The sequence below is a fragment of the Anolis sagrei genome, chromosome 2, assembly GCF_037176765.1.
Source record: "Anolis sagrei isolate rAnoSag1 chromosome 2, rAnoSag1.mat, whole genome shotgun sequence".
NCBI classification, from domain to species: Eukaryota; Metazoa; Chordata; class Lepidosauria; order Squamata; family Dactyloidae; genus Anolis; species Anolis sagrei.
Genome location: NC_090022.1, coordinates 272,287,166 through 272,301,860, shown reverse-complemented (window position 1 = coordinate 272,301,860; position 14,695 = coordinate 272,287,166). Strand labels below are relative to the sequence as shown.

The window sequence follows — 14,695 nt, the reverse complement described above, 5'->3', positions numbered from 1 at the left end:
TGAAGGGCTACAAATGTACAAGTTCAAATCTGTCTATGTGTAAATCTGTTTAATCAACTCTTTCCACTTAGCTTTCACTTTAATGTATGCACATGCCACTTGTTGTTCTATTTCCTTTTTGCTTAAAAGAGCTGCGTGTTTCAGATAAACATAAAACTGAGATCAGAGAATTTCCCCAGGTGTAAGGTTCCAAAGAGCAAAACCCCACACACTTTCTGTCTTTTCTGTACCACCAAATCAAAGGTAAAAAAAATGAAAGTAACAGAGAAAACAACAAAAGAACTCATTCTCTTAATCATACTGCATCACATCCCATTTTCCTGTCACTTAAGGTTATATTTCTGACAAAAGGTGAGTGAATATTTCAGGGGACTTCACAAGATTTGTCTTGATAAAGAAATCAGTGCTGCGGTAAACAGTATGTAGTACTTTTCTTTTCAATAGTTTAGAGAAGGGGAAATCATCAAACAAAAACCCCCACCTTTTTCTTTTCTTGAGCAATTTTTTCTCTTAGCAACTTTTTTGACCGTACGATTTTTTTTAAAAATTGAAAGTGCTTCATTGTCATAAGATTTTAAATATTAAGGGATCATGTAGGGATTGCATGGGAGTTTTGGGGGGAATGTGGTCTCGCTTACCCAACGTAAACGGGCCGGCAGAACGTTGGATAAGTGAAAATGTTGGATAATAAGGAGGGATTAAGGAAAAAGCTATTAAACGTCAAATTACGTTATGATTTTACAAATTAAGCACCAAAACATCATGTTTTACAACAAATCAACAGAATACACAGCAATGTTCAATACACAGTAATGTTATGCAGTAATTACTGTATTTACGACTTTAGCACCAAAACAGTGCAACAGCTCTTACCATCAGGATGTTCTTCCTAATAGTCAAGTGAATTTTCCTTTCCTGCAGTTTGAATTCATTGCTCTCTATACCCTAGTCTCTAGAGTAGCAGAAAGTAAGGCTGCTCCACCTTCAATATCACCTCCTTTCATATATTTAAACATGGCTAACCTGTCACCTGTCAACCTTCTCCAACGAAACATACCTATCTTCCTAAGGTGCTCCTCATAGGGCTTGGTTCCAGACCTTTTACCATTTGGGTTGATCTTCTTCGAACACATTCCAGCTTGTTAATATCCCCCATGAACTGAGGTGTCCAGAATTGGACACATTATTTCAGAAAGAACAAAACCTCTTCTGAGTATACCTTACTTAAGAAGACTCTATGAAATCCATGGCACAGAGTGTCTGGCATCAGGCAAATTCCTATACTTCTTTTCTGCCCATCTTCCTGTAGGAAAACTGTAAGATGTTCATTTTTGAGAAAACCACTTGGAATCAAATATGTACTTTCTCTTCATTAGCCAATAATAAATTGTTGGATTATTTTTTAAAAAGTAAACAGAAGTAAACTTCAATCTCCAGCCGATGAATTTGTGAATGGAACAAGCTACTCTTTTTTTTCAGTTTTCAAATCAAGTTTGTTTGTTTAGAACGGAATTTCTGTGTAGAGAGTACAAATAAGATGAAGACTAAAATCTTGCGAAACCATGTAGCTGAGAAGATAATGAGTAGACAAAAAGGGGGACTTTTCTGAAAAAAATTAACTCAAGTTAGTAGCCATAAGTCAAGTTTGCTTTGCTGCTGCTGCTGCACTCAGTAGAAAGCACTCCATTGAAATGGCAGTGTTTATTTAATTTTTGCACTATCTAGTACTGAACTGATGACCTCACTTTCAGGTTAGTTGAGCCAAAATAAAACCAATTCACCTTCTGAGAGCCTTAATTTCATTGGCAACGCTTAACCTTTGGCAAGGCATGTGTACAAACTGTTCCTAAAGGTACACACACACATTGAAAAATGTGGCTGGAGGTCTTCACACAAGTAAGAAAAGCTTTTATGGAAAGCAGGTTCAGTAAATACTTGAAGCCTACTTATTAACAAAACACTGTAGGGGATGACTGTTCTATTATTGAAGTCGTTATATTGAAGATTCTTTATTTCTTTGTCCATTGTATGCTTCATGTAGAAGGACTTCACCATCTTACTATCTCATCTTGTACTGGATAGCCAGGAAATATCATATATTTATTGAATAATAAGGATGTACATAATTTTGATGTTGCTGTAGAAACTCCATGTTTGGTGTTGCTATAGGAACTAAAAAAAAAGCTCCATGAGGATTGTATTGTCGAAGGCTGTCGTGGCTGGAATCACTGGGTTGTTGTAGGCTTTTTGGGCTATATGGCCATATTCTAGAAGCATTCTCTCCTGACGTTTCACCTGCATCTATGGCAACCATCCTCGGATGCTTGCCATAGATGCAGGCAAAATGTCAGGAGAGAATGCTTCTAGAACATGGCCATATAGCCCGAAAAACCTACAACAATCCACGAGGATTCCTTAAATTGATTGTCAGGAAAGTCCCTCAGCAAGTTTGAAGGATATATATTTTTATATAATTACATTACAGATATATTAATTAATTTTTATCTGCCCTTGTCTCTGGTACTTGGAGGACATGGAGATCACATGAAGCAGAAGTTCCTAATATTCCTACATGGTCTCCTTCCATGCCATCCCATGATGGCTTTACAGGTGGAACACTGAGCTCTACAATCAACAGGTGAGTTGGTTGGTGCCACGTGTTTGAGTTAACCCCATCATCAGCTTTCACCAATAATGTTGTGGTATTTCTTGTTCCATTTTTATCGATGACATGTGGATTATTCGTGGATGAAGCAATTTCACCCCTGTACATCCAATTACTTTTTAGCATTGTTTTTATTACTGTGAATGATGACAGTAAACATATTAATAGTAAAGATAGCACACATGCTCTTGTGGCAAACAAAACTGCAGTCCTTTATTATGAAGTGGTAGGCAAGTTGACATAATTTTGATGTTACTGTAGAAACTAAAAAAAAAGCTCCATGAGGATTCCTTAAATTGATTGTCAGGAAAGTCCCTCAGCAAGTTTGAAGGATAGAGATATATTTTGTTATATATTTACATGACAGATACATTCATTAACTTTGATCTGCCCTTGTCTCTGGTACTTGGAGGGCATGGAGACCATATAAAGCAGAAGTTCCTAATATAGGAAGCCAGGATCAAGAAACACAGAAGTAGATATCTGTTTGTTGTTGTTTATTCGTTCAGTCACTCATGGACCAGCCCATGCCAGAGCTCCCTGTCAGCTGTCACCACCCCTAGCTCCTTCAGAGTCAAGCCAGTCACTTCAAAGATATCATCCATCCATTTTGCCCTTGGTCGGCCCCTCTTCCTTTTTCCCTTCCATTTTCCCCAGCATCTTAGTAGTCTCTAAGCTTTCCTGTCTTCTCATAATATGGCCAAAGTACTTCATCTTTGCCTCTAATATCCTTCCCTCCAATGAGCAGTTGGGCTTTATTTCCTGAAGTATGGACTGGTTGGATCTTCTTGCAGTCCAAGGCACTCTCAGAACTTTCCTCCAACGCCACAGTTCAAAAGTATCTATGTTCCTTCGCTCAGTCTTCCTTATGGATCTCTGTTTTGGAACTGAGAAGATAACTATGTGCATTTCAACAATTTATCTCCTTGTTTTATTAGTTTTTGAGAGATATAGAAAAATCTTTTGTCCACACTCAGGATACAATCTGAAGAAAATTGACTCCTACTGAAGTCAATGGCACCTTGAAGGTAGACAAGTCTCAAGAAGCTTAAAGCTGATTTAAATGTGGCATCCAGAAAAGCATTTACTTGGGCGGATACTCCATATGGTGACATTATGTTGAAATCTTCACACTTTGTAGTATTTGTAATAAAAACAGAACTGTTGTTTGGGCCACAAAATAATGCCATCTAAATGTTGCACATTTATTTGCTAAGAGTCATTAAAATGCAATATGTGGTATGTGGAACTGCTACATATGGAAATCCTTTTATGCACAGTGGGTGGGTCTTTTAAGGAAGAAAAGGGTGAGGGAAGTGGGATGGGCAGGGAATCCATCAATACGTGTGATGGCAAATGAAGTGGGCGAATCCAGATAAGGAGAACAAATGTGAAGGTAGAGAATTATTTCTCCATTTTATTTAAACATGGGTTAAAATTGAACACTAATGGCAAGGTCCGAATCAACTCACATTATTTGTCTAATGTGATGAGATCCTTCGAAAGGAAAACAGGCACTGGCTCTCAGCTTTTAAGCAACAATGTATAGCAACTTTCCTTCCTTCCTTCCTTCCTTCCTTCCTTCCTTCCTTCCTTCCTTTGTTACTTCCTTCCTTCTCTGTTTCAGCAATACATTTACTAGCACTTTCTCAATATGTTATTAAAATAAATAAATGAACCAAATAGATTACTTTGATTGATGTGTATTGTCTTTTAATCCTGCATGTCAACTCTCTCACTAACAACAGAATGGAAAGCAAATGTTTGGTGATTTTTAGCCACCAGTTTCTGCATAGATTTGGCTATATGACCTAATTGTCGCTGTTTGATTTGCAACAAGACTGATTAAGTGAGTCCCCTGAGAGACCAGATCCCTTTTGGCTTGGAATGGCGGGTAGGACCCTGCTTGTCCGAAGAGGCTTTGCTGATAGCACTGGCAAGAAGGAGCACAGCAAGTGATTCTGAGACAGTCCTCCTTTGGGGGATTTGGTGGGAAACGCTGGTGGGAGAACCGAGGTGCCAGTCCTTAAGGAGTCTAAAGATAATGGCTTCTGCTCCGTGACACCCTGAGAAACTTGTCTGGGTGATAGCTGAGCTGGAAAAGAGCAAAGAGAGAGAAATCAGAAATAAGCCAAGAGATAATGGAGTTTGTTAATGATTAATTTTCAACCTAGGGTAGTGGGCAATACTGAAGATTTCAGGCAACCCACATACCAAGAGCTTAGACATATTCATTAAATATTTTTTTCTAATTAGAATTAGTATGAATGCATTTGGGTAAAAGCTGAAAATGTCAGATTCTGCCCACATTCCTCTTAGGATGAATCTATACTGAAGAATTAATGCATTTTGGCATCATTTTACCTGCCGGAACACAATGCTATGGAATCATGGAAGTTGTAGTTTTGCAATATTTAGTTTTCTTTGTCAAAGAGACTCTTCTTCACCAAACTACAACTCCCATGATTCCATAGCATTGAGCCAGGGCTGTTAAAATGGTGTCAAACTACATTAATTCTGTAGTGTAGATGCAACCTAGGTTGCACTTTTGTAGTCACTAAGTTCTCGTCTGCAAAACTTGTGAACTATATAAACTCTAGTTGTCCCTGTTTCCAAGGACAGAAAAGGAGTTGAAAGGGAACCCAACCAAGTTTCCTATGGGAGAATATTTTAGGAGCTAAGACTTGAGGTACCTCTCTTTTACATCTGTTCTGTGTTCATTTATATGGACATTAAAGCACCATATGGTGTGCATTCACTGTTTTGTATATTACAGCTGGTGGGACTCTTTTTGAACTTTTGGGAATGACAGCATATTATATGACAAATGTTTACTGTGTAAAATTATGAGACAAGATCCAGGTGGTTGCTATGTTAATTGTCATCCTTGTCTAAGTAACAAATGTCTGTGCGGTGCCTCCCTATTTTGCACAATCGCTTGTCAACCTGCTAATTGGTTCCAAATGAGTTGTCTTCATCGTTATGATAACCATTGTGTTTCCTATGTGATAGCAAATGCTTCTCATATGTGTTTTCATTGCTTTTCAGAAGCCTCATGTGTTGCAGGATGAGAGCAGAACTATAGCTTGTGGAAGCAGGAAGTCTTACATGACTCCCATATACTATTTTGCGGATCTCACAAACTGTCTTGCTCTGCCCACATTTGAAAATGCATTTTCTTTTCAAAAGTAAGCCTTTGATGGATGTTTTGAAAATTGAGTGATCTCCACTGTGCTCTGTTCTTAATTTCTACAAGTTTGGTGCTATTTTTGGGGAGTCCTTTCATAGTGATTAAGTCCAAAACCATGTCACCAAAAGCATTTCTGGTCTTTAATGACATTTTTGTTCACTTTTTAAAATGTGATGTTTGAGAGGCAGGGGAACAATGTGTGCACAGGAGCTCTACAGGTCACAAGATTGCCATTCATGTTTATGACTAACAGATTCATTATAGCAATAGTTTTCATAGACTACAGCCCACTTTATCAGATGTAAACAATACAGCCTCATAGGTTCAGGAATATATGTCATGCACTTGGTTTTGGGTGAAATTTTGCTTTTGGACATGGAAAGAATATTAGAATTAATGGTCAAAAATGTGTTTCTCAGGTATTGGGGAATCATGATGAGGAGAATCTTGGACAGACAGGAATCTGTCCAAGATTCAGGATTTATTCTGCACCGAATTCCCTCATCTCTCTCCCCCCCCCCAAAAAAAACCCAACAATAATTCCCATGTGTCCCACACAGAAAATGCTGTTTTCTCCTCTAAGAAGATCACATTTGAATTCTGGATAGAACATTTCTTGAACTACATTTCCTGCACAGAAAATTGTATTTCTGTGCAGAAATTAATATTTCAACACAGATGTATTATTTTCTATACAACAAATGCTTCTTCTTGTACAGATAATGCTGCCTAGTGCCTACTACACAAAAACTCACATGTGAATTTTGCACAATACAAGTTCTGAACTGCAAATAGTCTTTGAGAACTGCAGTTTTTGAAGGCTGTCTTGTACCAGGAACAAAACTGTTAAAATTATTTGTTGCTTCTTTTGGGAATGAAATTGGCAAAGAATGACATTTTGGTTTCCAGTGAGGCCAGATCTAATTTAGATACAGAAAGTGATTACAATGAAAGTTACATTTTAATCCTAGTTTATTGGTAGTGATGCAAACATCCTGGTAAAGAGAATTGTTGTTATCTGATAACACCACCCAACAAAAAAAAATCTTGGTGTCTTGATTTTTAGGCCTGTTTGGGGGTTATTGGGGGGGGGGGGGGGTTGATTAAGAACATTGCATTGGATAGACCATATGAGCTCTAGTTTCTTAGATATAATAATAACAACAATAACTTTATTTGTACCCCACCTCCATCTCCCCGAAGGAACTCAGGGTGGCTAACATGGGGCCAAGCCCAAGCAATTACAATAAAGCAAAATAAAATGCATACAAGACACACAACAACATCAAATAAAAATGCTTATACAATAACATAATAAGCCAATAAAGTAGTAACAATAACATAATAAAACAGAGTGTAAAAACAGTTCAAGAATTTAAACGAGGGTGAGCTGGACCAAGTGTGAGGAGTAAAAATTGTAAAACCTGCGGGTGAGGTAGATGAACTTCTGTATTTAGTGAGAGACTCTGGTGGGACAAACAATGAGGTTATTCTCAACTAAGGGATGAGATAAAGTGCATCAGAAAGACAATTGACACTGAGACAGTACCTGACATGGGAATTAGTTATTCATTCTTCAAAAGTTCACCGGAAGAACCAAATTTTCCTAAAAGCTGCCAAGGTGGGTGCTTGCCTGATCTCCCTGGGGAGAGAGTTCCTGAGCCAAGGGGTAACCACGGAATGGGTGCTCTCCCTCATCCCCACAAGCTGCGCAAGTAACTTAGGTGGGAGCAATAAGAGGGCCTCCCCTGAAGATCAAAGGGATTGCACAGGTTCATAAGGGGCAGGCTCGTAGCCAGGATTTTGATTCGGGGGGGGGGGGTGAGTTTGATTCGGGGGGGCTGAGTCTGAGTGAAAGAGGGTATACTCTAGCAAACCTTTTGTATCATTACCCCAATACCCCCATGCATATGAGATATATTGAGCATGGTGATCAGATCATTATATGAATGAACACAACAGTTTAAATAATGTACCAGTAAGGCCTTTTCGCAGACCACTATGAGAATTTCGGGGGGGGGGGGGCTGAAGCCCCCAAAGCCCGCCCCCCCCCCCCCCCCCCGCCTACATGCCTGATAAGGGGAAATGCGGTCACAAAGGTAGGTGGGTCCTGATCCATTCAGGGCTTTGTAAGTGATAACTTGCACCTTGAATTGGGACTGGAAAATGAACAGCAGCCAATGGATATGGTCATCATCATCATATGGCATATGTTCTGTATCTCAAAAACTAGCGTTGATGGGGGAAACTGGTGCCATTCTGGAAATCAGCAGGGCTGTCTCTATGCAAGAGGATAAATGGACACAACACACAATAGCAACACCCCCGGTGGTGCAATGGGTTAAACCCTTATGCCGGCAGGACTGAAGACGGATAGGTCAGTGGTTCGATTACAGCTTGTAATCCTTGAAGGAGACATGAGAGCAGTCTCCTACAGGATGGTAAAACATCTGGGCATCGCTGGACAATGTCCTTTCAGATGGTCAATTCTCTCACACCAGAAGTGACTTGCAGTTTCTCAAGTCACTTCTGACATGAATTTTTTTTATGTGGTTAGAATTTTGAGTCATGTTTTGGACCGTCCTCATCTTGATGATGTTTATTTTCTTTGGTTCTTATCTTTCTTTTCGCTTCCTTCCTATTCTGAGCACATATCACCTGTTTGTTTTTCCTCTTGAACAGCTATCTTTGCTTGCCTGCAATTATTGTGACCCCCCCCCCCGCCTTCTGTGGCTCTTCTTGTTCTGTAAACACATGCACAGCAACTGATAGTAAATACATTCATTTGCTGAGTGTGGCAATTTCAGGCACATTATGTGACCGCTACCCTCAGTTGCATAAGCAAGTTCCCTTTACTAGGGAGTAAAAGGCATTTAAATTTGGTTTATATTTGTCTACTGTGCACACAAACCTTTTTTACTTCCCTCTTGAAATCAGTGCCAAGCTAAACATGAATGCAAACCAAACACTGAATGCAATTACTTGCCTTAGAACCTCTTGGGGATGGAAACAAAGGGAGGGGTTGTGTATGCAATGCTTTCTATCATCGACAAAGTCCTTTCTAAAGCCTCTGGAGGCTTCTAATGGCACTAATGGAGAGTTCCTTTGAAATCCAAAGTTTCTTTGGAGAAGATTGATGGGAATGTGTCAAGCAAGTTAGAATTTCTTCCTTCCTCTCATTGGATTTTAGGTATTCACAGAACTTCTCACCTACAGATTAAGATACACCACTTGCGGTGCAGAGCAAGTGTTTTGACAAGCAAGATCCATGATTTCTAGTGTTTGAAATGGTGTCTTGGTGCTGCTGCTGCTGATTCAGAACTTGGAATTTTTTTGTTTGTTCTACCAGAGTCTTCCCAGCAGCATCGTCATTGGGAAACATAGTTCAAAAAAGTACTGTTGCATGCTGTTGTTTTTGAACGAGCAGCATCGAGGGTTGGTGTACTGCAGCAATCTCCCCAGAGCTTGTGTAGTCCTGTGGAAGCCTCATAGGAATGAACTTGTTTCCCAATTCTGAGGGCAGAAACCAACTTCTGTCCTCATAATAATAATATTGACAAACATAGCACTCTACTGTTTCCCATAAAAGTAAAATGATAAAGATTCCTTTATGTTAGAAGATATAGTTAAGCTCAGAGACGATGAGGGGTTAAGTCTGTTCCTTGTCTAATCCGTTCCCTTTCAAGCTCCAGGCTTTGAATATGAAGTTTGATCAGCAAAGTCTCATGCTGAGTTTGGTTTCTAGGGGTTTTTTTCATGTCAGAAGTGACTTGAGAAACTGCAAGTCACTTCTGGTGTGAGAGAATTGGCAGTCTGCAGAGATGTTGCCCAGGGAATGCCTGGATGTGTTACCATCCTGTGGGAGGCTTCTCTCATGTCCCTACATGGGAAGCTGAAACTTACACATGGGAGTTCACCCCATCTTGTGGATTCAGTCTGCCAAACTTCAGGTCAACAGTTCAGCTGGCACAAGAGTTTAAACCATTGCACCACCATGGCTCCGGATTCTGAGGTGCTTCCAGACTAGAGTTTGGAAACTTTTTAAAAAATTACAAGTCCCCAAGTTCATCAGCCAGCATGGCCTGTATAGTCCATGTTGTATTCCCGATAGAAGGCTCCTGCTGCACACAACTAAACAGCAGAGGTCTATTCCACCCTTACCAACTTTTTCCTGGCAAGAAAAGGATGGAAGAAACAATGGGAAAACACAGGAGGGCTAGAAACAGAAGATACTGTCATCTGGATGTCCTGTAAAAACCCATGCATAAGGCAGTGCGATTTTATAGTAAATATGGTGGTGGGATGTCATGCAGACACACAAGCACAAAATACTTCATTGAAAGATTTACTCCAACACCTAATTGCTGTACATTAGGTTTGTTCATTTGAATGAGTCATTGGGTAACTATTGAAGAGAGAGAAAAAATAAGGTAAAGGTTTTCCCTGACATTAAGTCTAGTCGTGTCCGACTCTGGGGGGTGGTGTTCATCTCCATTGCTAAGCTGAAGAGCCAACGTTGTCCGTAGACACCTCCAAGTTCATGTAGCTGGCATGACTGCATGGAGCAGCGTTACCTTCTCACCAAAGCGGCACCTATTGATCTACTCATATTTGCATGTTTTCGAACTGCTAGGTTGGCAGAAGCTGGGGCTAACAGCGGGAGCTCACCCTGCTCCCCAGATTCGAGCCGCTTGACCTTTCAATAAGCAAGTTCAGCAGCTCAGAGGTTTAACCCACTGTGCCACTGGGGGCTCCAAGAGAAAAAATATCTATTTGCTTTTTCCTGTTGTGGTGTAATTTGTGTTTGTATGTGTGTTAGCTGAGAAAATTGCATGGAACTGAAATGTATGTGGCTGAGAAATGAGCTCTTTTCTCAGAAGTCCAACCGGGTGGCACGAATCTGTGTCATTATGCTAACAAATCTACATAGGTATGAAGCCCTTGTTTCTCTTGAAAGCTGTCCAGAAGCTTGCAGCTGAAGTCATGAAAAAGAGAGTGGAAAAGGCTGGAATGGATGTTATTTCCATTTTGGGAAGGGAAGATGAGGATAATATTGGACATGTTAAACAGTGCTAAAACTCTAGGAAGGGTTAAAAAATTCACATCCTGCAGCAGATGACTATTTTGGGGTCTCAACTGAACATAATGATTTAATGTTTGGATAGAGGAAGTGGGCTCTTGACTTAAGTTTCTTTGACACTATTTTAGGCATATTTGTTGCAGCCCTATAATATATTTTAAAGAAGAACATTTAAGCATGGACATGCGTCTATACAAGAAAAGAAGAATACCTAGGGATTTAAGATAATATTGGTGCTGCTAAATTGTACTGTAAACTTGTGCATTTGTTTCTCCAGCTGTGTTACTATCAGTATTTTTATCAGGTAACATAAACATACTTCTTCACAATGACTATGGGTCTAAACAAGGACCAAAAATCCTCAACGAATATGGTAGATACTTGGTATCCTTTTCGGTTTGGTTCCAAGATTCCCTGCAGATACCAAAATCTATGGATGCTTAAAAATATAGAAAAATAAAGGTTTACTTTTGGGGATTTTTGGGGCGTTTTCCTGTTGCAGATAGTTGAATCCATGGATAAAGAATTATTGGATATGGAGGACCAACTGTATAATGAATTTTTGGTAAAGTACCCAGCGCAACAACATGATGGGGGTTAACATTTTGAATATCCAAGAGTGTAATCCTCTGCCTATCCATACTGAAATAATCAATTGGGTTCTTTGGGGTTTACTCTAAAGTGGATACAGCAGGCATGGGCAAACTTCAGCACTCCAGGTGTTTTGGACTTCAACTCCCACAATTCCTAACAGCCGGTAGGCTGTTAAGAATTGTGGGAGTTGAAGTCCAAAACACCCGAAGGGCTGAAGTTTGCCTATGCCTGGAATAGAGTTGCACCTCAAGGCTAGAATGTCGTGAGACTAAATTCCATTACAGACTGTGGGGATTATTTTTGTGTACATGTACATTGGTCTGTCTTGTAAACAGACATGTCTCAAACTCTACAAAACATTTGTGTCAGTGTTACTTGAATATCCTGCACATCTTCTACTGTAGTTTCATTTTAAGCGTTTCCTCTTTAGCTTTTTTTCATTCTTTTGCCGTTATAATGTCCTAATTTTAACATTTTCTCTTAGATACAATTTTTACACTCTGACTTTGCCTCTTGACATTTTATGGAATTCTGTTCTGAATGTAAGAAGCATTTCAAATTGAGATTGCAGCTTTAAGTATGTTTTCTAAGCAATAAGCCTTATTTCCAAAACAATTAGGTTGTATTGCTATATACACTTATTCCATTCATGTTATTTAAATTTTCCTTGTTTTCAGCACAGTATTTGAGAGACGCTTTTGTCTATTTTGTCTATCCGCTCAACCCAACATCACCACTAACTGTGCAGCCACTTAATTTTGTTTTCAAACTTATTGGATTACACGTTCTTTTGGATTACACGTAAGTATTCAGCTGGTGCGGCTTACACTTTTTCTCTGAAATCACGTATAGTTGCTGTTTTTGGCTTCAAGATGCCACTATACAGGAATGACTGTGATCAGAAACGTTTGTGTTTAGCCCAGTGTTACATGCAAATGCAACACTGAATAGAGCACTTCTGCCAGCTAGACTTCTCTAAACCATTGGCATAACCTACTGAAGCAATATACTTTGACACAGGCAGAAACTCTGCTTGCATGAGCTTTTAATCAGAAACAGAAAAATACTGTTTCTTACCAGGCATATTCTTATTTTTTTAAATTATTACCATCTGGCTGATGGTACAGGTTGGCAAAAACACCCTGTACATCCTAGAGCTGTGGCTATGTTGAACTCCATGGTTTCTCATTGATGTGGCATTGGTGGTTGTGAGATGGTGGATGGGGTGTTGAGGGATGGGTGTGTTGTTTTGTGGTGTGTCCTGGGAAAGGCATTTAATTTCATTGTGTATTAGAACAATGACAATAAATCTTTTCTATTATATTCTGTTATCATTTATTTATGTGTTAATTACTTTTAAAAGGTTTACTAAATCCTTCTACTCTACTGTATAGACCAGTGTTTCAAAACCTTTTTCTGACCAGGGATCATATGACCAGGGACTATTTTGACCAGAGGCCACTCTCCAACATTAGTACCAAAAGAGTTACAAATCAGTTTTTGGTCAACTTTAGCTTCGGTTTGGTTATTTGAGCTGATGCTGAAAATTGCATTGGATAGACCACATCCTGTTTCTGATAGAAAACATATGCCATCCAGTAGTCACCATCTGTTCGCCCACAGAAAATCATATTTAATAATCTAGGTCTGATGTAGTAGTAATCTTTCATGGATAGTCAGCCTCTCCGCTCCCGACATCCCCGTTGCCTCGGCGCTATGAGAGGGTTTCATGACACCAGTCACTCTCCTTGCCATGTGGTTTCGAGACAATGGTGTAGTAATGGTGAGGCTGTGGACCATATTTTCGTTCCACAGACCACAGGTTGAGAGCCACTGGTATAAACTTAAGTATACTAACTACCTACTTCTATACAGAAAAATGAATTTATTGCTTTCCAATATTGGCCCAGGGAATAAGATACAGGTCTCTTACAGACGAGGCAAAAAAAGTGAGCGTTCTCACAATATAGAGTCTTGCATATTAGCAGTTGATGTCTCTGCATGTCATTTCCAGATCCAAATTGATTTTAATTAGTATAAAAGGCTGTAGACATTATAGGCACATCACTCAGCTTTTACTAATGTATGCAACCTGTCCAAACAATATGCAGATACATTCAGTACCTTCACTCACTACTATGAATGTTCGTTTTTGAAATAAATAGTGTTTTGAAAATCTTAATGAAAAACATGTTTTCCACTGACAATGAGGAAGAAGAATGGCAAATCTAAAACCACACAGTCCCTTGGAATTTTTTCTTGTTGTGATGCTTTCATGGGAATCAGGAACCTTCCACACAGTTGAATAAAACCCCACATTTTCTGCTTTGAACTGGTATATATGGCAGTATAGACTCAGATAAACCAGTTCAAAGCAGACATTGCAGTATTTTCTGCCTTTATATTCTGGGTTATACAGCTGTGTGGAAGGGCCCTTAATGTATTTTTCACAAAACAAACTCTTTTCCTACATTAGATCTTTAGAGGATTATTTTTTATGCACATAAACTTTTTTTGTACAAAATGTTTTGGGTTTTTTTTGCAGAAAAAGCATTAGTTACTTTTGGGAGGTGGGGGGGGGGGCAACCCCAAAGTGCAAATAATCACCAAAAACTATATATGCCTTCATATTATTTTCCAACTTGTATGGAAACAAGAAATAAATGAAGTGTGGTGATAAGCTTGACACACAGAGAACTTGACTGGTCTCAGGTGATCCATTGAGTTCTCATGGCTCAGTGGAGGCTTAAACCTACATATCCCAAGTCCCAGCCTAACACTAAACAATGGTGTCAAACATGCTCTATGTGGAGCTGCCTTTGATGACTGTTCGGAAGCTTCAACCAGTCCAACGGTCAGCAGCCAGATTGCTCACCGGAGCTGCATACAAGGAGCATACCACCCCCCTGTTACGCCAGCTCCACTGGCTGCTGATTTGCTACAGAGTACAATTCAAAGTGCTGATCTTGGCCTATAAAGCCCTAAACAGTTCTGGTCCAGATTACTTGTCTGAACGTTATCTCCCTATACGTCCCACCTTGGAGATTAAGATAATCGGGAGAGGCCCTGCTCTCAATCCCACCATCCTTGCAAGTGCGGCTGGTGGGGATGAGAAACAGGGTTTTTTCTGTGGTGCCCCCCCCCCCCCCCCCCCAGCTATGGAACA

At 39.7% G+C, this 14,695-nt stretch overlaps 1 protein-coding gene across 1 annotated transcript in view; it reads right to left on the bottom strand.

Annotated features, from left to right (window-relative positions):
- Nucleotides 1-2,866: 2,866 nt before the first annotated feature.
- ANKRD55 (ankyrin repeat domain 55) overlaps nt 2,867-14,695 on the bottom strand; it is a 47,269-nt gene continuing 35,440 nt past the window's right edge. The window contains exon 11 of the mRNA XM_060761503.2: nt 2,867-4,760. Within this exon, the coding sequence (XP_060617486.2) occupies nt 4,477-4,760 (284 nt within the window). The 3' untranslated portion in view covers nt 2,867-4,476. The remainder of the gene's footprint in view (nt 4,761-14,695) is intronic.